The sequence below is a fragment of the Lepisosteus platostomus genome, chromosome 7, assembly GCF_059453375.1.
Source record: "Lepisosteus platostomus isolate fLepPlt1 chromosome 7, fLepPlt1.hap1, whole genome shotgun sequence".
Lineage (NCBI taxonomy): Eukaryota > Metazoa > Chordata > Actinopteri > Semionotiformes > Lepisosteidae > Lepisosteus > Lepisosteus platostomus.
Genome location: NC_142617.1, coordinates 47350904 through 47378889, shown reverse-complemented (window position 1 = coordinate 47378889; position 27986 = coordinate 47350904). Strand labels below are relative to the sequence as shown.

The 27986-nt window shown below is 39.0% G+C and overlaps 1 protein-coding gene and 1 long non-coding RNA gene across 9 annotated transcripts in view; one reads left to right on the top strand and one right to left on the bottom strand.

Moving 5' to 3' along the window:
- Positions 1 to 4272, top strand: part of sema6d (semaphorin 6D) — a 101364-nt gene extending 97092 nt beyond the window's left edge. For all 8 annotated transcript variants that reach the window (XM_088640859.1, XM_088640856.1, XM_088640855.1 and 5 more), the window contains one exon: positions 4 to 4272. In XM_088640859.1, the coding sequence (XP_088496985.1) occupies positions 4 to 1310 (1307 nt within the window). In that variant the 3' untranslated portion in view covers positions 1311 to 4272. The remainder of the gene's footprint in view (positions 1 to 3) is intronic.
- Positions 1 to 27986, bottom strand: part of LOC148658990 (uncharacterized) — a 160336-nt gene that overhangs the window by 126755 nt on the left and 5595 nt on the right. Inside the window, exon 2 of the long non-coding RNA XR_015940280.1 lies at positions 17366 to 17417. This is a non-coding gene — a long non-coding RNA (uncharacterized LOC148658990). The remainder of the gene's footprint in view (positions 1 to 17365; positions 17418 to 27986) is intronic.

Here is a 27986-nt window from a genome sequence, read left to right as displayed (position 1 = left end):
CAGGTGTCTGGGATGTGCAGTCTGGGGAGTCGAACCAGATGGTCCACATGAACGTCCTGATCACTTGTGTTTTCGCTGCATTTCTGCTGGGTGCTTTCATTGCCGCCGTTGTGGTCTACTGCTACCGAGACGCGTTCTTACGGAAATCAAGGAAAATACACAAGGACGCCGAGTCCGCACAGTCGTGCACAGACTCCAGTGGGAGCTTTGCTAAACTCAACGGCTTATTCGACAGTCCAGTGAAGGAATACCAGCAAAACATCGATTCGCCTAAGCTCTACACAAACCTGTTGAGCAATGGGAAGGACAGTGCACCTAGCGGAGACACAAAGACAATGATCTTGAGCAGCCAGTGTCAGCCCCCAGAACTGGCCGCTCTTCCCACTCCAGAATCTACCCCTGTTCTCCAGCAGAAGACCCTTCAGCCTATCAAGAACCAGTGGGAGAAAGCCCACAATAAAATAAATGCTTCAAGGAAGGAATCTCCCCTCAAAAGCCCCCAATACTTTCCTGCCAGTCCCCCTCCTCACTCTCCTATGGGGCACTCTCACATACCGAGTGCCGTCGTTCTTCCAAACGCTACCCACGACTACCGGGCTTCCTTTTCCAATACAGATGTCCTTCGGTCGGAGAGGAAAATGCAAAATATTGATCAGCCTGCTTCTGGTAAACCCAGCAAAAAAGACCACAGGCGGTCGGTTGATGCAAGGAATACCCTGAATGATCTCTTGAAGCATCTAAATGAAACCAACAGCGGCTCTAAAGCCATTCTTGGCGACATTCCCATGACTCGCCAAAACCTGATGCTGGACCCTATGGCGAACATGACCGAGGTTCCTCCCAAAGTCCCGAGCAGAGAGGCTTCGCTGTACTCTCCATCTTCGACCCTGCCGAGGAATAGTCCCACTAAAAGGGTGGATGTGCCCACTACTCCGGTGACGTCCGCTGTGCAGATGAGCACTTTAGAAAGACAGAGGGGCTACCACCGGAATTCCTCTCAGAGGCATTCCATATCAGCCCTTCCTAAAAACATAAACTCGCCAAATGGCATTGTCTTATCTAGGCAACCCAGTATGAACAGAGGAGGATATGTTCCTCCCACTCCCCCTTCCAGGATGGACTCACATGGAGCACCTGTTGGTCATCCACAGCCTTCCATATCAAGGCAGAGTAGCTACAGTGGACAGGGCTCTCTCCCACGCACAGGGATCAAGCGGACACCCTCTATAAAACCAGATGTCCCCCCAAAACCCAATGGATTTGTCCCTCAGACTACACAAGTGAGGGCTGTGAACAAATACAGCTACTGAACATGTAGGTGTTGACTCTGTAAAAGGACTACAGTGTTTTAAGACCTGCTGAGGTTTTTCTGATGCTGCTGGAAGTCCAGACTGACTGTACTTGAAAAGGGGGGGTAAAACAAATTGCAAAAGTGGCCAAAGAAGCTACTTCCGGCAGCATCCTCCCGTTTTCTTTTGTTCTTCTGCTAATGAAACCCGGATGGTCTGTTGCGAGATTTCTTTCCGCGCTCAAGGACGAGCAGCGGGTCGCGACATCCGTTGCGTTCGTGAGCCTGGAGCCGGAGAGAATGAACAAACTGCGCAGAGGAGCGCAATTGTTCATTTCATGCAGTTGTGCCGATGTGGCATTCATGATTTAACACACAAGAATACTTGAAGAATGGGTTCCATTATTCACTGCCACTGAGCATTGTCTTCCCATTAAATGTGAACTTTACAAAAAACAAGGAAAAAAGTATGCATTTGTCTAGCCATTTGCACAAAATATCACAAATTTAGCATCTCTGTGATATTTTGAATTGAAAGCATATGGCCATGACGCTAAAGAGAAATGCATTTATGGACGATTGTAGCAGAGACATTTCCTACAAAGCCGAATGTTTTGACACAGACTAATGCAAATCCTGTGTGTAATGGTCTCACACATTAGGATGCACTTTTAATTAAAACACGAACAACACATTAGTTCCTAAAACTAAACAGGATATTATGCTCAGAGATCCAATAATGTCAGAATTGTTGAAGACATTAATCTTGGGTCATCTGTGTATGGGGTAACAGTCCAGGGTGCCTACTTGGACAGCAGTTTTAACTCGCTGAGAAATTACTAAACGTACTTGCTGCTATCTGTTAAAACCTAGACATCTGTGTGTTTTGGACTCGAAAGCATTGTCATGTAGCTGTGGTTCTCTGTTATATAAGCATTTTGGTTCTCTAAGACTGCCAAGCCACTGTGAATCGAAGCTCCAGTTTTGAACTTAGAGGTTATGCATAGCATTACATGCGGTCTCTGTGTGGGCTATGTGGCACAGAGGCTAATTCTGACAGTTAGCCCATTCATATGGGGCACTTGAGTTAACTATTTGGCTAGCATCTGAAATCAACTGATAATGTCACAGTCGTCATCACAGGTGACAGCTCATCCCAGGGCTGCCACAGGACAGGGTGTAGTTGGGAAATGGTGTACACTCAACCTGAGGGCTAAGCGATAGAGAAGGTGTGTTCAGTTCATCGGTGGGGAGTCTTGTCAGCAAAGTGCATGGCTGTCACTATAGCTTTGTTCCTTAACACTCGTGAGATCTAAAAACAATGTCCTCATACCGATTTAAAGTCAACTTCGGATTATCACCGCATCCTTTTTATGGATACAAATAAATTCCAAGACCTACAAATCAGCTATCCCATTAAAAAAGATAATAGGGCAATCATTTTAGAACAGTACCAAGGAATCCCTAAGGGTCATGCAGGTAATAACAATGTTGTGTAAATATTTTTTTTCTTTTTGGCAAGTTTACCTGAATCTGTGCATTGTGTGCCTTATTCAATGAACATTATAAATACTGAAAATGTCAAGTGTTCTTGAGCCTTCATTGAACTTTTCTGTGTGCCAGTTGAACGTCTTATCTAAAAAAATAAGTTTTTTAAAAATTGGTTGAAGGAAACAAAAATACCAAAATTGCATTTTTACGAAAATATCATTAAAGAGTTGTAAAAACATTCCATTTTTAGGAGAAGGGATAGTAAAATACTTGACGTGAAATATTATTTCACAAAGTACACTGGCTTTTCCCCATTTCATAGAAAGTCACCAAGGTTAATTCTGTTTTTGTAAGAAAAGAGCTGCCTTGCTAAGCTGAAGGACTCTTCAGTGAATGTAAAACACTAATTAATAGAGTAGTACAATAATCTGTCTCCATCTTCGTATATAGAACATCAAAATGCTACCACTTGCACTTTGTACAGTAGCATTAAAAAAAACATCAGTCGTGGATCCATAAACCCACACAATAAAGAACTACCTTATTTAAAATACTGTCAAATTGTAGCAGAAAGTTATGGAAGTATGATAAAGCAAGGTGAGTTAATCTGAGCATACAATTACTGTTAAACATTAGCAAATGTTTTATAGCCCTCTGCTGGAATTGCCTACTTTAGTTCCTGTTCAGGATTGTTCTTTGCTGTAATTAAACTCTTACTCATCTTTTTTTTAATTCAGCGTTTATACGGTTGTTATGAAAATTCTCCCCCTCAAAGCTTTTGATGTGAAGGTAATCAGAAATAAAATCTTAATATCAATTTATTGAGAGGGGAGAAAATGATTTACTGTTTCAGTTTCTCCAACAGGAGATGTTCATTGTGGAATTTTATACACAGCAGTCAAGTCACGAATGTGAGAGAAAAGGGGAACTTAAACATTAAACAATGATGCTTTATTCAAAGGAAAAACAGACTATAACCCAGAGCCTGTTCCCATGTATAAATGTTAATGGCTTAATTCTTAAAATTAACATGCTTTGTAACCTATATGAGCCCCAAAGTTCAATTTTGTTTACAATTTTGAAAATCAATCATTTAGGTAATTGTCAGTACCTGCTCATAACCAGTTTTTTGTACAAAGTAAAAACTATTCGTGTGAACCATCTTCAAAGGTTTGTAATGTTGAGCTGCCTTGTATATTGCAATGTGAATTCAAAGTCTTTATGTTGCAATTTGACTTATTCAAGCCTTTACATTTCAGTTAAAATGCTTTGTGTGCAAATAAACCGGGATGTCAACTTTTTGTTTTTAAGATTGTGCAAAATCGGAGCCGAGATTCAGTTGTTGTATGTTTTACAGAGTACTTTAACGTGTAGATATCTTGTAAACTTGTACTGTGAATGTGTAAATAATTAAGTTCATTGCTTTTTTGTTGTTTTTTTAACACGGCATGTATAGCTGAAATAAAATATTACAGTGCAGAAGATTTAAGAAAGGTGACTAGCTCCATCAGTAAAATCTGTAATACTCACAAAATGAAATGCTTTCATTTGAATTCCCCAATACTAGTTCCCCTCACAGATGTTTCACAAGTTAACACATTTTAGAAAGTTGTAAAAAATGTCCCAATTCTTTCATTACCAAAAAAGGTGCATTGGTTTACCAGAGATAAATTACTTTAGATTTAACAGTTACATGGGCATACATTGAAGTTTTACCAATTTAATTTCACTCTACAATTCAAAAAAGAAATATTCCCTTGAAATTTGCCATTTTTTAAAATAAAACGGCTAGTGGGTGCCTTTGGTTTGATAGCAATATTCTTAATCTGGTACTTTTCAGCCTAAAGAGAGAGAGAGAGAACTGTCACATTTGTCATCTAAAGCACCCAATTTTTAAACCATCTGTGGACACCATACTAATTCTGGAAGCCAGGAACAATTCAAACAGTACAGAAATTCCAATCCTCCTCAGGCATGACTGTAACCAGTTTTTTCTTTAATTTAAAATTGAAACTCGGTGTTTTTTCAAAGTCCAACCCCAAAAACAGCTGTGCTTAGTTTTTCTTTAGCTACTAGGCTGTACTATCTGGATGCACCTCTCAGTAATACCGAGTCAGAACAGCTTCCTCATATCAGAAGAAACAGGCCTGTTGCCAGAGAGCCTTCTTTATCCACATAGAGTGCTTGACAAAGTTTTAAACAAATCTGTGCCACTACAGACAGGTCTCTTTACACTTATCAAGTTTCTCCAAGCTTTTATATTGTACAAATGTCTGAATTACCTATGCTTTTTCAACAGTTTTCAGTATTCCACTCTTTTCTTACTCAGATCTAAAAATATAAATTTACCGGTGCTGATTATGAGTTTAGTGTAGTTTCAGGTCCTAGTTAAAACTATGATACAAGAGTATACAATACAAGAGTATTCTGGGTTAAAAAAAAACAGAATACTGTTGTAAATCCTCTGCTATGTTAAGTTGCAGCGTTTGCCTTATTGTTTCATGATCATAATGGAATAGAAGTGGTTATATCCATCGGTTTTGCTAATCCTTAGAAAAACAACACGCCTCTGCTTGTAGTAACTGCAGCAGAAGCATTCTCGCACACTCTTTGCTGAACAGCTTAAAATATTGTGCACTGTAACAACATAAAAAAATTCAACTATCTATAAATATCCTGTAATGTGTTATGAAAGTGGCATGCCAACCATTAAAGGATTAATCACTCTTCTCTTTAGCTGAAAAGGAACTACTTCAGATACCTGTGAGAAAGCTTCCATAACTGTTCATAGCACTGAAGCGGAACATTTAAACATCTGGACTCTAGTAATGTATAGCCAGAGTCTGATAAGATCTGGTAAATGGGGCTAGCAAAAAAAAGTTTTCTCCAACATGAGACGCTTGGAATTTACAGTAGTCGTCCAGCATACTGAAAAATAAATTTTCAAACCTCGTCAGCTTTTCTGCTCTGATTCACTGCATAGCTTTTGCCTTGTAGGCAGAGCATTGTTTAGGTCTGTCTCCTCCAAACCCATATATACAGATAGTGCTCCTTAGCCTAAGGTAAAATAATTTTTTATTTTTTCATTTGTGGCTACCTTCACTTAGCTCATTGCTAAGCGGAGCAATGAATATCATTTTTTCAGTTGTTCTCCAGTGAATTGAAGTGTTTAAAAATATGGTATTGTCATTTGGAAACATTCAGTACTTAGTGGGGAAAGTACAATCTTCACTACCAAGTTCACTACTGTGGCATTAAAACCGGTTAGTTTATAGGTCAGGTTAAGTCTTCAGCTTCCCAACATTAAGGAAAGGCTTAAACTTGTGCAGTTAGAAAAATAAAATTTCAATTAGATAATTAAAGTCTCAGGTAAAAGGAAAATTAGAAACACTGTCCCTCCAGGCACCCCTGCATTACAAAGTACAACATAACAGAATATTTATAAGATAAGAAATAGGGGAAACAAATGAGTGTATTAGTAAAATGCAGATTAAAATGGACTAGCATCACTGAGAATGTATCCATTCATACCACTTGGCTTCTCTAGTCCTGCAACTCTCACCTTTCCCCGAGACCATGGTTGTCATCACCACAGTGTCTGACAAGGCTACACATCCCTGTGTCCAGAGTTTGTAGATCTAGAGTTTTTGGAAACCAAACTATCACAACTCAAAAGAAATACATGAATGAGAGGTAACTCTGCTAATTACTCAAGGGTGGCCAAGAAGGCCACACTGTTCCCAGTTAAACACTTCTAATAAAATATGCATTATTCAGAAAGCTCACAAGCGTCGAAAGTACAGGCAGCCTAAACTGCATCCTTTATTAATGAAGACATATTTCCCTGTTGCCACTACATTCAAATTTCAGAATAAAAAAAAAACTGAAAATGGGATTCTTCTACTTGTACTAGTTTAAAGGTTTGCAAATCACTCCTGAAATGCATAGGAAAAGTTAACTCAAATAGGCATGAATAACTTCTCCTTAAAGTGGAAAACTCTGTGCCACAACCACTGTTGTATCAGGTTATATGTACAACCAGTGCAATACCAAAATTGCTTCTCCCTTTAAAATACTTCCGTGGGGACTACCAAAAGACTCGAATTCTGACCACATGCTGCCTTTTACCTTTAATGAGTACTCTGCAGCACTGAATTATTTTTAGCAGAGGGCTTAGTAGGTACTCTTGGATATTCCCTCTGTTTCTCAAGTCTGCCATGGTTTACTTTAGCCCAATAATCATTCCAAGAAGCCCAATCCTTCTCTGCTATAATACCAACTGTAACCAATTTTCTACAAAATTAATTTCTGAACTAGCCATCTTTAGATTAGTTATTCAAAATGTGACAAACTATCTCCATTTGATACACGTTAAATTTCCATTCCAGGCAGAGCCCAGATACTTCTAAGCAAAATCTGTCTGTTATCATTCTGGTATCTGAATCATTGCTTAACTCTACTATAAAAGAGCTAGGTCAAAATGCTGACAAAAACACCTTGTGCAACTGAGCCCCACTATTAATATTTTTCTTCTCTTCAGCCCTCCACCCATTTTTAAAAAAAGAAAAGAAAGTGTACCCACGATATCTTGGTAAGATAAAGGTGGTAGGGATAACAATTTTCACACCGCTCTAAGAAATTTAGCACATCTGTTTTTCTGGGCTCTCCAGTCTAATTAATTTGGGGGCTTTGCAGCAGATGCACAGGAGGTCACTCCTTGAAAAGAGAGTTCTCTTTCTCAAAGTATCTTTGGTCTGCATCCTTACCACCAAAAAAAACAAACAAACAAACTTGGGAGTATAAGAATATTTAAGAGTCTACTTCACTTGAGCTTTACACATTTGAGACATCTGAAACATTCGGTTACTCTTTTTTTCGAACAGATAAATAGCAGGCTTTTTAGATCTTTCTTGACTTCAAAACTTTATATCTACACTTCTAAAAATCTTGCATTCATTGTATTGCAATCCTAAAATCATTCATAGCTGAATCATTTCGGGCATTTATCTGTTAAAAAGACTACTTAAACTTTCAAAAAGTTCAACTTTTTTTTCTTGTCAGTTAAAAGTCATCATTTGCAGTTACTAATAACCCACTCAATAAGCATGATATGTCTTCTACTGGTTCATGTTAAGTGTTCAACTGGCCAGAATTTGGACTAATCTCCTCACGAAGAACATTATCATACTGGTTATTGGTAGACATGTTAATAATTCCTTTCCTTGGATGATGATGCTGCATTTGTCCTTTCAAATACTCATAGAAATTCCATTCAAGACTTTCTCTGTCAGGGCCACCACACTGTAACAATCCATCCATACAAATGCCAAGTTTGGTGCTACATTAAAATAGAAAACAAGGGGAAGGGTCAGCAAATTCAGAAATATTTATAGGTTCAGTCTTCTGAAAAATCACATTTACAGAAACAATGAATAATAAGGCATTTCAACTAAGCACATAAATATTAAACATTTCTGCCTGAAGAAATACATGTATAAAAATGATTCAATCTACAGTCTATCAATAGGTGTCTCTGCCTTTTGGTTGCTGTGAAGTAGTCTGAAGAAATCCTCTCCAAAGAAGTATTCCGAAGTTGGTAAAGTTTAAAGTTATATTCAATGGATATGATTCAAGCCCAAAACATTTTTATCCAGAAAATACATTGAACTTCTTTCAGTTGTAGCCTTTTCCTTCGTTCATTGGAGTATTTATTAAATGTTACAAAAGGAATTAAATTTTAAAGGCAGAACTGAGTTAATAATAACGATACTAGTAAAAGAACATACTAGTGATCTGTTCTACACTTCTATAATACATTTCTACAAAGGCGCAGTAGTTACAAGATCTTTCAGACTGACTTATTTTAGGACTTAATGCTTGGCTGAGCACTGTCTAGATGCTTGCTTTCTTGATTCTCTCAGGTGGTTTTTTCTGTTCACTTTATCAGATGATCTCTCAGATGAGCTGAGATTTTACCCTTATAAAGCAGTTAACCTATTACTCTTACAACAAGTCAGCTGTTCCAGATTACAATATTGAACAGACACACCATATACTAGTCAACTAAGACAACCGAACGGGCCACAATTTTATTAATCTAAGATAACAGCTAGATGAATACAAGAGATTTACCATACAGTATATATATATATGGTAATTGCTATATATTAATGGTATGTATAATTACAGGTTCTAAATTATTAATAGAATTTGTAACACCTAAAATATTATCATAGTATTACCATAATTCCAGTGTAGCTTTGTCTATTGCAGCAGTGTGATATAATATCTATCTTGAGGAACACAGAAGACCTGAGTGCAGTTCAGATCAAAATTAAAATTCTACAAAACGAACCAAAACAAAAGAAATATCTACATATTGGTTATCTTTATGTGGGTATTTTAACTGAGGGGAATGGTAACTTCTTCTTCATGTACACAGAGACATTTCTGTGTTGTCACCTCCTTTTCTACAGCAAGGAAAGGGCCTCTTAAATTTACTTTAACAGAGAGGTTTCAAAAATAACACCTCATAGCAGCTGAAGGTGTTCTGTAAAAAACCAGCTCTGACACCTCTGTGTTACATTCTGAATGTTCGACAGTCCACTACAGCGGAGGCTGGAGATCACAGAGGCAGAGCGAGAGAAGTGTTCTGATTCTCGTGCATCATTACGCCAGCATCCATCCGAGAGAAAAATAACAGTGCGGAGCTAACAAATCAACTCCCGCTCCTTCCAAGTCTGTATCAGCCAGTCCAGCCGTCTTGGAATTGGCTGACTTTTTAGTCACTTAAATGCTGCGTAAAACCTGCTGTTTAACTTTTGGTACATGTGTACAGATAGTCTAAGAAAGAAAGCGACAGAATGCATAAAGCTTACATTTTCACAGGAAATTACCGAACTACTAGTGAGAATTGGAATTACACTGCTTTACAAAAATGTCAAAAATACAAACAGTAAAGCAATAATATACAGACTAGATAATACTATAGTCTATAGTCATTGTTTTCTATCCCAAGCCAAGACTTGGGAATTGTACTGGAGCAATGTGAGGAGTGCCTTATTGAAGGGTACAACAGCAGTAGCAGTAGTCCAGAAGTATATCTCTTACTCTCTACTGCTGTCTAGCTGGATGGATGCCCTTTCTGTACAATATGAAATGGCAAAAAAAATATATGAAACTGTGAAGGTTTGCAGCACTAATTTTGAGGTCTGACTCCCACTGCACTCAGCTTGATCTGTCTTTGAAAATCAGTTTCAATGGCTTTCTTTCAGGAGATTAAAGGGTAGCAATTATACTGAAAACTGTGCCATACAAGTTCTTTTCTTTTTAAGCCCTTTGAATCTAAAACCTTTAATTATAATTTGACATGTTAATTATAAAAAGGTGTCTGAAGAGCACTTTGTACTAATCACTGGAATAGAATACATCTTCAGAAGTGTTCCCATCAAGACTGATTTAGTGAATCTGCTTAAATTCCACTTAGGAGTAAAATAAAATTATAAAGTAACTAAATATTGTATTTTATCTTTCTTAAAAAGCATCAGAATGACACCAGAAAATATATATTGTGTTGCTCAGATTTGATAAATGCTGCACACCTTAACCTATTCTTCCTTCAGCTCCTCAATATTCCCAGTTTTAAAGCTTTACCAAAGTTGAGGTCTTTCACCGGAAAATCATTTTTACCTACCTATTTTACTACATTAGGATCCCTCCACCAGCTGCTACAGTAAAGTGTGAAACTCATGGTATCAGGTCAGTGTCATTTCACAACTCTACACTGCCTGAAAAGGTACAGTAAGAACAAATAAAGAGATCAACTCAAGAAAAACTAAATCGGAGATTAATAAGACAATCAATAAAACGCTTGAGATTCATTAGTGTGATTATTTACAGCATGGTGGCCAAGTGGTGTAAGGTTCTGTCTTGGGGTCTTAGGTAGTAGATGGGTCTATTTTGCTCCTTGCTTTCTGACAGCTCAGTACGTTTCCCCATCAATTATGGGCTAGACAGACAAACATCCTCCTCTCACTTGTGGCTGTTTTTATCACTAATGTTTGTCAGTGGCATTAACGGTTGGGACTGATTGTCTTAAACCGCATCACTAAACCCATATTGTCAGATTGCTCCTGCACACACTGTCTCCGCAGCAGTGTCTACGCATACGTCTCCTGCCACAACGCTCTGCTGTTACAATCCCCCTCCCCATCACACCCCCGAAAAAGGACACAAGTGTTGCAGTTTGTACACAGAAGACTTTGATTTTTGCATCAAATTAATTTGTAATAGTGCATTTGTAATAATGCAAATGTTTTCTTTCAAGATGCAGGAAATGCTGACGGATGTAAGACTGACAGAGAAATTGAACTGGTTCAGGTGGGTAGCTGTGTCAGCATGCGCAGGCTGCAAAGGAACAAGTAATAGGTTTATTCCATGCTGAAAAGAGAAGAAAGAAAACATCTTTCTTCTGTAAGCTTACATCCGAAGAAGGCTCCACAGCTGAAACGTTGTTTTCTTTCTTCTCTTTTCAAATTGAACTGGTCTGAAGCTCAGTGTAATCACCCACAGGGTTCTGGGGATTGAGCTGGTCTTTAATAATTTCTTCATAGTAAAGGAAGTAAGGGAAATGGCTCACATTACCTTCTCAATCATGTAAACACATAATGCGAAAGATTCCTAATCTGTTGACAAATGAATGGTGGGAAATTATTTTCTATATCTACTTTATATATATATCTACTTTTCCTCTTTTTTAATTTTAAGATACGACATCCCAATGCCAATACCACTCACCTATAAGCAATTCATTCCAGGCAAAGTGCACTGTTATAAAAATGTTCCCTGATGCTAGTTTGCTCTTTAAAAAGAAGTTTTCAGAAAGAAATTGAAAATGTAAACTGCAACTGATTACTGTACTGCTTGGATGTTGATTATTAGGTAAACAAAACGTCCAGATGACTTATTTTTGTTTAAGCACACAAAATTGATTATATTCTGCTGCATGGATGTCAAGCAATGAAAATACCTAAATGGAATTAAGTTTCAATTTGGAAAAGCACACTGTCGCAAATCAAGAGATTAGAAGGAACTTTCATTGCAGTTTCTTAGGGATAATATTTCTCAAGATGACAAGGACAGTCAATGTTTTAAAATGAAAATATTCATTAAATCCTCTCTAAATTAAAGTTTGCTAAGCCGTAAAAAACATGAAGTTATGAACTTGTATGCCAACTACATTTATCAACTTAAAAGCTGTCAATCAAAAGCCCAAAAGCCCCCCAAAAATAAAATCCGATTTGTGCGAGATCCTTTTTCCCAGATTTAAAATGATTATTCTGAAAAAAATGTCCATCTGCAGTAGACGAAGAAAAACGTACAAGCAAAACGGTTGGTAAGTAAGGTAGTGTTGGGACAGGTTTTGTGTGGCTAATAACCCAGTCATACAGCGTAAAGAGGTACTGTATGTCATAACAGGGAGTACAAATCATTGAAAACCCACTCCCGCAACCGGATTACAAGACCATTTCCAAGGAGAAGCACTTACACATCGTATCTCCTCAAGCAACTGGTGTTGCTGGTGTGTAAACTAACAAGCACTGATAAATACAGTCTGAAAGTAGACTTAAACCAGCACCACACAAGCCTCTACCTGATGTATGCACTCATCAACCTTTCTGCAGAGGAGGAGTCCAGGGCGGGAGCTCAGACGAGCGGGAGGAGAGGGCTAAGATTACTCAGCAGGCACACCTTGTTATTACAGCAGCCAACAGCCCAGGATCTTAGGAACTGAACGGGCTGGGGTTTCCCAATTAAATTCCCTCCTTTCGACAGCAGACAGAGCTGTGTTAGTCACTTCCTGACTCGCACGCTCCGTTTTCTCCTAGGGTCTGCAATTCCCTCGCTGTTTTTCAGTATGAGCACTTCTACAAAACAGTCTTACCTGCAGGCAAAAGAAGAGACAAATTAGAGCACTTACTTCAGCTAACCTACTGCAGTCTGAACTACAGTACATGTACTTTTTTATTATTATTGCTAATGCTCTCATGCTCTAGATGTTTAAAATCTTTAGAGTGGATTGAGATTTTCCGTCACAAAACACCATGCACGTCAATCTAATAGTGTACTGCAGTGATAAAAGCTTTGCATTCAAAGTGCTGGAGGTACTTTTCATAGAATATAATACAGGAATAGTCTAAGGCAGTTTCATTTGGTAAGCAGCATGAGGTATATGGAAAAATCAGGAACAGCCAGTCCTAAAAGCATCATTTAAAAAGGATAAGCGTCTGTAGTTAACTTTTTTCATACCTACAACAACCTTATAATCGACAGCTAGGATTTGATTTTTTAATTACAATTATTTTTCTAAAGCACCAACAATTCTTATTATGTAACCCTGTATCTGTTGGTTTACTGTTCTACATTAGATATCAAGACAAGTCAAAATATTTGATTGCATCAAAGAAGTATATTTGATTGCATGTCTTCAAAACAATGTTTGTTGGCAAATGTTTAGCAACTGTGTTTAGAACATAATGTAATATTTGTTTATTGGAAACTCATTTTTTATATTTACACATAGACATAACAGTGGCATACCTGAGTTTTAAGTTTATTTTCAGCGCACTGAAATAAAAGCGCACTGGCCCTTCTCCACTGACTTGCAACGTCCACATGAAATACGTGACCCAGAAAAGAGATGTCACTCAACAGTCCTTTTGTGCTGTCTGATGTCACATCGTTAGTGATGAGGCCTGATGAAGAATGTCTTTGTGCCAAAACATTGCATGACATTAACTTCACTGGTTGAAATGGTATTGAAAATTCATCCAAGAAACAGGAAGAAGCCAGAACCAGAGTTTAAATACACACAAGTAGCAAAACATAGCTGAGTACCAAAAACAAGAAAAAAAGTTTCAATTTACAAATGTTGTTACTCATAGGCGGTGAACCTACTGATACATGTGCAAGCTTGGCTACGCTGAATTTTGCTACACCATAATGACACGTTTAAAAACCACCTGCTAGACTTTAACCATAGCAGAAGTGACACTGCACAATGTCGGGGGCAGGGGGCAGACTGGGATGAAACTTATTAAAGGCTGCCCTGAAAAGTACTCATTCACTGGGGAAACCACAGGGGTCACTCTGGATCCATCAGCCATTGTGTGGAGCAGCTCCAATTCTCAAAGGAGAACTGTCATTCCACCAGGCATAATTAGCTGCATTATATTTCTCTGCCATATTAGATATTGCGCATAGAGAAAGAATTGGCTGTTGTTTTTTGATTGCATGCAAAGTAAAATACAGTACATAATGAGGACAGAAAGTCACTGATAACTGTTACAAAAAGCGAATGCGGTACAATCCTTCAACCGTCACACAAAATTGAAAGCCAGCCCAATCAACAATGAGATTAAGCAAAACAATTAGCTGCACAGCTGGTACTAGGAAGGATAGTCATAGATTTCCACCCTTAAGTTTTCACAAAGCACAGGCACATTAAAACACACATCAGTGATGCATGGCACCTTATTTTCTCCAGATTGCTTATCTTTTGATTTTATTAAAACAATCACATCTACACAGTTTGAAATTTTAATATATAATGCTCATAACAACAAGTACTCTGGGGCTAATGCTGACCTAGGGAAAATGCCAATGATGACATCTCTTGCACAGCCACAGACAAAAACTAATTTCTATGACAAAACTAAAGGCTTAGATTGGTTAATCCTGTTTATACTATATTTGCATTATTATGATAAACACCACACAGGCCTTGGAAAAAGAAATGTTTGTGGAAGCTTTTGATTAAAAAATTACTGGAGGGAGCGCATATTGGGTATGAAGATAAACATCTTACAGAATGATAAATAATTACAGCTTTATGTGTAGGTCAGGTTTTCTTCTTGCTCAAGTAGACCCACTTGTGCAACGATTGATCATATTGCTTCAGGAGATTCCTTTACTGCCTCAGATTTGCCATGTCTGTGTGTGGCATTATTGCCATCAGTCTAAACTCTTAGGGCCCTATATTCAGAGCACCTAGAGTAGATGCTTGAACCCTGGCTACTTCCTATGAGGGTTTTTCCATGTACCTTTGTGCAGATTTTAATGTAATGGAAACACCTGCCGTCCAGAGAGCTCTATATCATGACTGCATATGAAGAAAGTTTTCATCTACCAGTGGTTAACTTCTTCCAAAGCAGAAGCAAAGCAGATCCAAATTGCAAGCAACTTGTTAGTTATCAGTTCACCACCTTGAATGAGAAATATTTCAGTCTTCTTATTGTCACCCATCCTGTCTCTAATACACGGTACATATTGCAGGTCTCTACTGCCGTACATATCCTGGCTAATCCATAATAAAGGACATCCCAATAACATGATCAGTGTATACAGTGCATAGCCTAGGTCTGTCAAATAAAGGTGAGGAGATACAGAGACCCCTTCTGGCCAGAAGGGCTTACTGCAGATGTGCCTGCATCTAGAGACTGAACACAAACTTGCTGATGGGGAATGTCCCCTTTCAGGTGCAGCATTCCTGATGAATTCACATCCCCAGACAAAACGCTAAATAAAAAATAACTCCTGGTTCAGAAGATAGGCAGTCCCTGCTCCCCTGATGTGCCAAAAACTCAACACTGCAGCTTCACAAAGAGTTCTGCAAGGTAATGACTATATATACTCACTGGATTTGTCACTGCTGATGTTCCAGTTGCTTTACACACACAAGCAGAGGAGCAGTACACACAAAGTCCTGGACTATACTGATTCTCTGGTGTCTTAAGTTTATCTAGAAGCGATACTGTCCCTGTTTTCACCCTGGTTTTATAGATCTTTATCCAAGCCTAATGTGCTGTTTCAAATGACATTTCTTTACCCCTGTCTATGAATTTTGGCACTTACTGTGCTTGAAAAGTTTATGTCATTTTGATAACATTTCCTGCTCTATCCTACAACACTGTAGAAACCTTTAGTGGATTTTTGAGAAATTTCATGTAATATGATGAAGCTTCATTACTCCATGAAGGTGTCTCTATACTTTGCAAGAGCCTTCATGTTTTAAAACAGGTTTCAGTTAGAATGAACACAAAAAGTAAAGGAGGAAGATAAGTGTTCTTATTAAGTCTTTCACATTCTGGTATATGCAATTGAAATAAAAGATTTAGAAAAACATTTACCAAGTGCATATCATCAAGTAGGAAAAATGATCCACACATTAGGACTAGTATGCCTTGTTTAAAAAACAAACAAACCATAAGAGCCTGTTAAAAAAACTCAACAAATTTATGCTATTGTGTGTCAGCCTTGTGTTCAAAAAGGTCATGGGTCTGAACAGCAGCTCTTTGATCACTGAGAAGGACTGAGCCCGACTTCAGCCCAGCCAAGTGGAAACACAGCAGGAGACTCTTACAGGCCCGCCAAAGGGAGCAAATGTAAGGATATTATTCCTGGTTATTGCTAAGAGTAAAGGCTCAGACAAAGACTGTTTCACCCTTTAAGTAAAGAAGGGTATTTTATGAGGATGAAATAATTGTTGGCTGGTTTTCTTTGTTTAAACGCCAAAGACTTGTAGCTTTTGCCTCTGGGACTGTGTTGTCAATAATAAATTTATTTTTGCAGGCTTTTGACTTGTTTGGATTTCTTTTGGCCAAACTCCATACATGCCAAACCTTGTGGCAGGCTTTACAGAGCCATCTGCGGCTTTCATGAAGGCTGGCCTGGTTGGAGATCTCCAATGTCTCGGAGAGGAGGCAGCTTCACTATTTGCTCTGGATTCAGTCTCTGTTCCCTGAAGCACTTCGCTGGCCAGTTCTGTAGCTATGTTACGCGAACTGTCATAGCTCAGCAGAGGCTCTGAATTCTTCTGCAGCCTAACTGAATCTTTGTCCTGATAGGTGAGGTGGGGTGTCCTCCCCTTCATGATGTTACTCGTTTAGGTATTCTTCAGCCAGAAATAAAACAGGGCTGCTTTCTTGTTCAATTTCAGAATTTAGGCTGTCACATAGGGATATGCTTCCACCGACTTCTGAAACTTTGTACACTAAACCATACTTTCCTTTTTTAAATCTTAAGAACTTTTTTGTTTTGTTATGAAGCCACAGGGCATTTAAAAACATATTTCCTTATTCCCCCTCCTTCCTATAAGATTTTCTTATAATTTTAAATTGTAAGAAAATTACCAAAGGCTGATGCCCTTTTCTGGCATGATAACGCAGACTGCTCTAAATTACAACGCTCAAAATCGCAGCCCAAACATATCCTCTTCCATTCCACATCCCACAAAACGCATCACAACAAAAGAAACATTCTCTGACACATAATCCATGCTCTGTAGATATACCCTGAAAACAATACACATCATTCTTTGCTTGTAACAAAAACTTTCATTGTCTCTCGGTACAAAAGGCACAATGTGTAGCGTGCAGTCATTGGTTAATGAAAAAGAGATGGAGACAGCTTCTCTTTTTATATGTACTAAGAAAGGCTTGTAAAAAATTGCGCCCAGTTTGTGTCAGCACTATAACAACCTTTTTGTACAAGACGAGTTTGGAAAGCAAAAACAAATTTAACACTCACTGTTCTTGTGGGAGGGTTCCGTGTGTGTCTGCAGGTCGATACTGAGGACAGCCTGGGGAGAGAAGGCAAAATAATATTATTGTTCTCAGGAAGAAATCCTTGCAACAGGAGTAAGGCAGTGCCAGGTGAGGAGAACTGCAGAGAACGTAGTGACCTGCATATCGAAGGAAACAACAGTACACCATATGGGATAGAAACTTGAATACAATAGTGGCTTACTGGGGATTCGAAAATGCACTGTCTTGCTATCCTGGCATAGCAAAAAGCAGTGGGAACAGAGACTGGCACAAGTCACTTATGATTCCCCAGCCAGCTGGCATAAAATGGGTGCCTGTTAACGGCAACATGAGAAAAGAGCAATCAAGAATGCATCTTGACAATATCAGTACAATAGCCCTGACAACACAGCCCTTTAAGAATCAAATGACAGCACAAGAGCTTAAAACTAGCTGCTGATCTAATCTTCAGGTGCCTCTTTAGTTGCCTGGTCCTGTGTACACAGCATGTTGGCCATTATATGAGGCAGTGACTTTAGAGGAGTAGATTTAAGTAGCTAAAAAAGGCCCAGTTTAATGGTGCTTAAAATTACTGCACTCTTTTTTAAGTACAACTTTATAAGGCAAGATTGGCACATCCCACTTCGTTAAAATGTCACTTGAGTCTCCAAATTTCTGCTGAGCTATTTCTCAAATATGAAGGTGTTGGAGAAAGGACACTGAATTTGGGTTACTTATTCTGTTGTACTAGTCTGTTTACCTCTCCTAAAGGCTTCAGAGAGCCTTGCTGTGGGCCGCATGGGTTTAGAGACAAAGAAATGAACTTTGATGGAACAAATGGCTTTGATGTATTGGCTGAGGCTTTTAAGGTGTTTCAATTTCCCTCCCTTGGAAATCCTATGACTCCCTGAAAGTGCCATCAGGGCAGTGAGGGCAGGAGGGAGGCAAACAACCTCCTGAAGTCCACCCGAAACGCAGAGTTGAAAGGAATCGAAATGCTACTTGGACAACTTTCCAATATAATATAATTTATACGAGTAACACAAAGCATGCCGTCCACAACAACCCCTACTGACAGATGGCCCCTCTTTATAGGGGGTCCTCAGTTCACATTTGGTTAGACATCTGACTCGGCAAAATGTCGAGCGGCTTGAGTATCACACTGGGGCAGCTTTCTCTCGCCTTCAATGAGTGCGGGGAAGAGACAGGATGCCCACTGCAGGACAAAAGCCATTTACTATGCAGAGAATATAGCGAGCATCTCCCCTCCCCTCTCCCATGAAGTTGCTGCTCATCGCAAACAGTACCCCATAACTCTGGCAGGTCAGAGATACCCCACTGCTTGTGGTCACTCACGCCTGCGCAGCTTCAGGCTGCTAAACCACACACAAAACAAATGGGCCCCCCTTCCCCGTTCATGACCCCAAGGATCACCGAGGTGCCGGTTGCTTCTGTCTAACGTTAACCCTGTCACAGGCAATTACTTAAGACGTCAAAGAGGGACAGAACTAAGGAAAGTGTAGCTGCATGCTTAAAAGGAATAATAAATCAAATACGTCAGGGAAAGTTTTGTTTGTCATCTGAAGTGTCATGAGTAACAGTGGGTGGAATCGATTCATTTCTATAATACCAGCTGCTTGTGTACTGTTAAAGAAGTGCTTTCGGAGGCAGATTTCCTATTGTGCTTTTCTTCCAAGACCGTGTGCCTCCTGCACTTGTGAGTCTAAGGAGCATTCTGTAAGGGTACAAAATAATTGATTCAATAGAGATGTAATTTATGTCTCAGATGTTGTAAAATGCTGCATTGCTGAATAAGAGGGGGAGAGGGGTGACTGTGCCATGAACAGCTCTCTGCGTCCTATTGTGCAGCAATGTGCTGAAGACCCTGTTTAACTGTGAATCACTCATTCAGCTGCATTGGAGGGGAATTTTAAGGGTCTGATTTCTAATGCCACCTTTTGACTTTTTAGGTGTCGCACTGCTGTTGAGGAGCAGCGATCTAAGAAAGTTGTTATTGCTAAAAGAATTCAAATGCCAGATTTTCCAAACTGAAAGATACATTTGAATCAAATGGAGGGAGAGATTCAATAATTATCTTGCTTGACATAAAATCCACGTGTTTGGGAATAACACTTTTTTCTCCCCCAATCTTGACCTTCATATTTTGTTTTTCCTCCCCATTTCCCCCAGACTTTGTATTTTGCAATATTGTCTTTGTTTCCTTTACATTTACTTAAACTTTGGTTTAGCTATGCGATTCTTGATGAACAACAGAACGAACTGTCATCCTAATGTGAAATGTACAAAGTCATTTTATTTGGCTAGAAAACACTAGCACTGGAAGAGGAGGTTAGCAGATCTTTGCTTCAGACAGTATTGACATTGCCAAGGGCAGAATACCTTCAGGACAGAAATTTCCAACGGATCATTTTAAAAAGAAAAATGAAGCCGAAATTACTTTTATAGCACATATTTAAGAGAGTTTTTCTCTGAACAGCACATATTTAAAGAGTTCGTTCTCTATAATGGAGCAACTGTTTCTCTAAGCCACCTGTATAGATTTGCACTGTGGGTGTGTGCCTTAGTGACCAGTCAGAGAGCAAAAATGACCACACGTTCACCCTAAAAAGAGCAAGAGCTGCTGCATCTGTGTTCAATCATTTATACCTCTATAGCTTCTAAAGAAAGGTTCAGAGCACAGATACAAGAGTCTTATCAGGTAGCTGTGAGGAAAGACTAGTTTTGGATATGTGGTTACACCGGGGAAAAGGTTATATTTTCCATAGGGTTAAAGGGAGAAGGGTGCCCTCCAGTTGGTTACAAAGGGAAAAGCAGGTAAACAGCCCTTCTCCTCTCATTTAAAAGGTTTACATGGGAATCCTGTGGGGGAGGGAAAATTGGTTACGGGCCAAGTCGGAGTTGAAAGATTTTTACGCTAGGGTTGGTCCTAGCGTAAAAGTTCCTTCAGTCCCACTTTTGTAATTCTGCACCGTTCATTGTGACAGCTTTTTTAAAGGTTACAGCAAAGAGGGTCATACTAAAACAGGGGCTTCATGTACAGTACATGAACCTCCAACACCACACTGCCAGGCAAGGGGGACCTTCCAAAGGCAGATTTAGCACGGTGAGAATCAGACCACAGGTAAACAAGGTACGGAGAGAATGAGATCTCTACAAGTCCAACAGACAATGTTCTAATATTAAATATTAACTTCCAAAAGAGATTTCCTTGCACGTTGTGAGCTACAGAAAAAGACCCAACAGGATTTGTGGTTTTCCTCCAATTAAAAACTCCCACTCTCAAACACTGGCAGCTACACAGGCCTCTTCCTCTATTCAGTATTCTGCACTGTATGTATTACATGGGTTGACTCACTAGAAAGAAAAGCATGAGTAGGTTGAGAAGAAAAAATTACAAGTTTTCCCACTGCCAGGAACACGGGCAGAGGTTTCAGCTGATTAAAACACTACTTACAGAATCACAGAATCACCAAATAAGTGATTCATCATTTGGCAAGCTTATGTTTTGTGCTACACATTAAATTCCTGTTATACAGTTTCAGCATTAACCATTCTCCACCTAAAAGCTTCACTTAAGACATGAACAAACACTCAGTTGTGACAAATACAATGAATTTTCTTTTTTCTGAATGCACATTTTGAATCTATCCTCTTCCAAATACATATTGGTTGTCAGTGCTTAAAGTACCATCTCCATGTACCAGTCAGCTGGTAGCTGGGAATAAGTTTAAAAATTATCTTCTCAAATCACCTGAACCTACACCTCATTACTAATAATGTATGATAATTGTGAAATACACCTTTCCCCACCTCTTCATCCAATTCAGGATCGTGAGGTGATGGAACCTTTGCCCGTTGCTTGCTGGGATAAGGCAGGGTACACCATGGGCAGGATGCCTGTCCATCTCTGTCATCTTACATGCGTCTTTGTACACAATAAAAAATAAACGTTGAGCAAAGTACGGTTTGTAGATCGACAGAAGACAGGCAAACTCTACGTGGACGCTAGAGTGTAGTAGAAAACTGTCAGCAAGCGAATCGCAAAGGAACAAGGAGAGTTTCCTTCTCCAAGAACCAGAATGAAAGAAGAAACAGCTGTGAAGCTTTGTCAGGTGTGTGTGCGCATGTACTATACATTAGACATTAACAATGAAGCCACAATAAAGCCTTGTAAGAAAAAATATCAAAGCTTACAATGTTTTCATCCATTCTTCTTGAGAGCATTCTCTTTTCTTTCAGATGTGATATAATATCTAAAAACTTACACTTTGAAAGCCTGTGCAGACAAGCCTGACCTGTGTGAAGTGCTGAGTCCATCATAACCACCTCAAGAACAGTTTTAGACAAAAAAAAGGCAACATCAACAGAATGATCTAAACAAAAGCACAGGTTTTACCCATTCTGATACAGAAAGTGTTTCAATGTTGTATAAACAGGTGTAACAGCAGCCTTTTTCATGACACAATGACATCTTCCGAAGCACGAAGCCCAAGTGGCGCGAAATCGAGTAATAAATATAAATCAGCCCTGAAAAAGTTATTTTTAGTTGTGCTCATTCTCACCCCAGGGCTGTCAGAGAAATGGTGCTCTCTGCCACACAAGCATGTTTTTCTTTTATTCATATGCTGAAAGACTACTACTAGTACACGCTTCATTGACTGGTCTGAAAATAATGTAAAGAAAATCACAACAACTCCTTCTGCACATCTAAGGATTCTGTTGACAGATTCTAATGCCAGCTGTCAAGAAAGAATTGAAAACATGGGACTATACAAAGAGCATCAGGGATCAGAGACAGAAGGAACTAAGCGGGTGTTCTTGTGAACAAAGTCCTGGTGGCACAGCAAGAGTCAGTGGCACCTCCGACAGAATACTCTGCACACAAAACACGGACAGTGCAGGGAGGGGGTGGATTTCGCCAAGATAATCTCTTTAAAATAATGCTATACCAACTGTGACAACAGCAGACTGAGCCTGGGCTGCTGTTTAAACTCAGGGCAACATCTTCTGAAGGTGCTTAAAAGAAAAAAAGTTTCAAAAGATGAAGGAAAAAAAACAAGGGAATGATATGTTGCTGTAAAGATTAGTGTCCAAGAATAGTTTTTTAAGGAACAACAGTTCTTTTGGGGGGGGGGGGGGGCGCAGTATAGTAACGGAAGTAAGGTTTATACATGGTTTGTTCTCACTGACCAATGTCAAGGAGGAAAGCAAAATGAAATACAGTAACCATAAGACACAGAGGCATGTGTGATAAAACTCAGACCACTATTAATAAAAGTACTTTAAGAATTATTGGAAGCCAAATCACATTTTTCAACATCTATACCATAGTTATATTTATATGCACCTCAAAGAAAGCAGTTTGACTGTGGACCTCAGGCAGGATAGCAGTGGATGACTGTTGCAGTTTTTGTCTTACAGAAGGTAGTGAAAGTCCTACTGAATCATTTCCAATCTACCTACGCTGAATGTTAATAAGACAGCTGCACCCTCTGCCAACGCACAGCACAGTGTCTCTGCTGGAAATGTGCTGGCTGACAGAAATCCATCACCCTAATGGAAAGGGTGGTTGAGAAATTGCAACAGTTCCTGAAATCCAGTTATTTCACCATTCAAACTGCAGACAGTTTGTAAATACTTCTTTTTCAAAATGAAAGCAAAACCACAAATACCTATGAATTTGAAACACGCTCCTCTGTCCCACAGTGGATTCCATTACCAGCTGACAAAAGATGATGGCATGTTTCTTTCTGTTTTGGAAATTCTGACACTCAAGACAGCAGAGGTCTTGTCAAAGGTAGGGTTAGGAGGAGAGAGTTAAATGCAAATGAAGACATCTTAATGTCTGTCTTCACCACCAATTAATTTTAAACCCCCCTTCACTTTTGTCAAGGGGGTTTTAATCAAATACATTTATTCTACATTAGCTTAATTATTTAAAGGATAAAAACTAAGCTGACGATTGCAGATTTAATTAGAAAGCTTCTCACTAAAGCTGCAGTTCTGTGACAGCCATCAGTCTCAGGTTGTATTAAAACTGCACAGCTCAGCATGCAAGGAGGACAGATCGTGCTCATTAGCTTAAACACAGTCTGACATCAAGCTCTAAATTAAAACTTAATGCAATGACTAAATTTTTAAACTCTTACAGAGATCACAAAACACTGAACTTTATTTCACATTATTTTCATTAATATTATTTCACATTCAGTTTTGTTTCTTCATTCAGCTGCCCTTGTGGATAGCTGTTCCATCCATCCAAATGAAAAAAGAACTTCATCTCCCGCCTTTCATCACACTCAAAACACTTATATTCTCCTTTGAGTCTACCTTCTGTTTATGCAGCCTTCACTCCTTCAAAGTAATGCTTGTGGAATTCAAAGATAATCATTTTTACAAACTTAAATTGACATGAATACTTATACCCACCCCAGAATATTTACATTACACTTAACACTTGCTGAAACAGGAGTGGAAACAGTGATCAGGAGACATGCATGATTGTTTACATAATCTTGGGATTTCAAATAGTTTATGAATCTGTTGAGACAGCTTAAAAATAAACAATACACAGTGAAACATACTTCATTCTTACAGTATGTATATACTTAAAATACTATAACAAAGGTTGCAAATGAGAAGATGCCATTCAGACAGTTTTGCTTATTTGGTTGTTAATACTGACTCAGTTTAAATCAAATGCATGACTACAGAATTGGTTCCAATAATCCTAAGCATTTTCTGTTTGGAATAGTATTCAGCTTAATTTCTACTTATGTCTCTGGGACCTTGTGCTCCTGCAGACCTAAAAGTCCCCAGAGAAGATGTTGCCACTGCCTTTCAGGATTTTATATACCTGAATTAAACCCCCACATAGTCTTCTCTGTTCCAGGCAAAAACAATTCAGTCTCCTTAGGAGTATGACATTCCCTTCAGACCAAGAAGTAGTCTGGTTGCTCTTCTTTGACTCTCACTATAGTAGTTTATTTCTTGTGCACGTTGAACAAAACAGGGCACAAACGCCAACTGAACTATATTTGTATGATTTTGACATGACTTCCCATGATTTAACATTTAAAAATATATCCAAATATTTTATTAGCCTTTTTTATTGCAGCTCAACCTACTTTGTGTAATCTGCAAATCTGACGAGCATGTTTCATGTACCAGAGTCTAGATCATGGCTCCAAAAGTGGAAAACCCACCATCCTAGAAAGAATCCATGTAGTACGACAGTCTGGAACTGGCTCCCTTGTCCATGCAGTCTGGGTGTGTTGAATACAATGTGACGAGGGTTTCCGCAAACCTGCTATTCATTCTGGCTCTTGGAGCTGCGGCAATGTATGTGTGCCAAAGGTCAGAGCCCCTAGGTTGACATTTTGAGCAGGACTGGGAGCTGTGACTCACTCCTTTTTTGAGCTCTTCAGACAGGGTCTGCTCACCCAAACATAGATTTTGATCTCTTAAATAAACTAACAGAAAAACACACTAAAAAAAACACTCTTGCCACAATAAGGAGCTGAGAGACTGGGGGGTAAACAGATGTGACAACTCCTATCAACTGCAGCCCAAATGACTTTGGTTTTCCTTTCCCTGCCCTGAATCAAGCCCCCCTGAACACTGTTTACCTAAATTCACAGTGTTTTAATTTCTCTTTTACAGGAAATCATTTTTTGTGTTCGGTTAGTGCAATTACGTTCATGACAGTAAAATGGAAACATCAGAGACTCCACTAAAAGGCAGCAATGGCATTTTGCAATTCTGCGAAGACTTATGAAGTAATAAAAGGCATATTTCTGTCTCATTTTTCCTTAAGCATTTATAACAATAAAAAAGAATACGTCTTGAAAGCAAACAATAAAATATGAAGCAGCCAGCACATTTAAAAAATTGTCTAAGCCGACAAGATGCAGACAGCCATGTGTGGTTTGTGATGTTAAATGAATTTTACACTGCGAACCCCTTTAGCACAGTGGCAAAAACAGACCTAATGTAGGGTTATTGGAAGCATAAATTAAATTCTAAATATGAGGGCTTTTGCTTGCTGCATGATTTTTCACTCTGCTGTATACATTCATACTCCTTTGGGACATAGCTATCTACCAATTATGAAAAGGACCTTTAATCACTTTCCTTAAACACTGTCAACATCGGTTAACTGGTAATGCATTTTAGGATTTTAAAATCAAGTCCTGACCCAATCCCATTTGAAAGAGAGAATCGACTTTGCATTAACTCAAGTAATGCCTATAGGCACACAATCACTCCCACTAAAACTGCCTTTCTTCTCAAGCAAGGTAAGAGACAAAATGAGCTATGGAATGACATAGAAAGAACACAATTATAGACGTGGGCAGAGACTGCAAAATAATGGGCCTACTCGAGTGTTGCGGGTTGTGCATTGTCACAGTGTTACAGTCAATAGGTTAACATGACAGTGAGTACACAGCACCTCCCATTTACTTATCATCAGTATTCGGAATTCCACAAAGAAACAGGCTTGTGCATTCAGAATGTAAATGCTGCATTCCAAATCCAGTGTTTGAAGTCATTCCATTTCAGAACACTTAAGGTCTTAGAATACAAAAGAAACACACTGCCCCAGCAGTAAGGAACTCGGTCATTTCCACACTGATGTGATATCTTGAGCACCATGATTAATAGCTCCAGGTCATAATATATCTTTGTGCTGCAGACTATGGCATTGTCTTCCTAAGCAGAATATAAGGCATTTCACCCACCTTTAAGCTTTTTCAATGAGATCGCAGGAAGTTATAGTATTGTTACAAAAACTAGTAAAAGTGGAAGTCATCAGATGTTCAAGACTCAGCACCTTCACTGCACTGGACACCTCATGATCTATAACAAGTGACGTTTTAAACTAAGACCACTGTTAAGAAACATGTAAAGATTACTTCCATGCTGAGAAGTAGAAAGAAGATGTATGTTTAAGCTGCTGAAGGAGGAAGAAAGCTGAAACACCTGAAACACCATATTTCCTCTTTCTATTTTTCAGAGTGAAATGAATGAATCCTCACTTGTTCCTTTGCATCCAACACAGCTGATGCAGCTCTCCACTCGATCATTAAATGAACAAGAATTAATTGCTTGAGATAACTTTTACAGAAAAAAAAGGATGAAACAAAACTCAGCTGCAGATTTTTTATACTGACCACGTTACAACATATAGTGTCATCAAAAATAAGGACTTTTCTTTAAGATTCACAATGACTTAACTGTTATGAATTAACAAAAACCCAACTTATGCAGTGTGGCACAGTGCTGCCTTGCAGCGCTAGGGCCCTGGGTTTAATTCTGGACCTGGGGAGCTATCTGTGTGGAGTTTGTATGTTCTCTTTGTGTTCGTGTGCATTCCCTCCAAGAGCCTAAAGGATTAGTGGTAGGGTAATTGATTTCTGGGGACAAAAAGTGGCCCGGCTGCTAGTGTGTGTGTCTGTGTGTGTGTGTGTGACTGGAGTGCTGTCCAGAGTGTATCCTGCCTTGTTCCTTTTGCTTGCCGGGATAGGCTCCTGCTTCCCTGCAACCCAGAATGGGATGAAGCACTTAGAAAACGGACAGATGAATGGATGAATGCAGCCAATGGAAAACAAAAACAGCATTTGCACTTCCACTTCCTGTTGAAATATGAAAAATGAAAGGTTTTGATACTGCTTAATTAGTCACCGATCTCTCTGATGTGCACTTAAAATCAAAACGCAGCTTTTCTCAGCCTGCATAGACCTTTCATGTCCGCCAATTGCTTATGTAGTGAAATCACATGTAGATTTCAAGGTTAGTGCGTTTATCTTCATCTCCCTTCAGACTACACTGTATTCAGCCTTGAGGTCCCAGGACCTAACATGTTTCCTTGTAGGGAGAGAAAAACTAGAGTGGACAGACTTCAATTCACTGCAGGGTTTTTACTATAAATATTATGGCTAAATTAGACATTTAAGGGAACAACTTTCACAGGGCATGCACAGAATATCTAGACCCTAACTCCAAGGACGTTTGACTAATGAACAACAAAACAGAGCATGACTACCAGAGTGCTGAGAACTCTGATCCTCCATTCAGAAATAATCACTGGCTTTCCAATTCTTCACTTCCAAAAGAAGATTCAGCTAAAAGAGATCTGTTGTTACAGAGAAAATTGATGTGGCTGTCCCCCCATCATTAAAAGGCATTTGTATTTGTTTTTAATCTTAATTTTACAAACAATAAGAATCAGAATGTCCATAGTCAAGTTTCAAGGCTTTAAAGACAAATGGACAAATTTATCATTTTTTTCCACCCTCCCCTCTGCAGGAAAGAAACCTCCAAATGAAACACATCTTTAAGATTGGATGCCATTTTAACAGCTTTGTCTTTCAAAAGGTCAACACAGCACAAAATTTGGTCTTTGTGTGTGTATCATCAGTCTGTCAATAATAACATCTTGTAAAGAGTCCCTCTGCCAGCTGAGCCCGAGCTTTGTTCCTTTGGAATTCAAGCCAGAAACAAACGTAGTGACCCAATGCAGTCTCCTTTGCCCAAGTTGCAGGTTTGCTTAATGTAAAGTCAATGGGTTTTTGGCACCTGATGAACATTTTTTGAACAGGGCC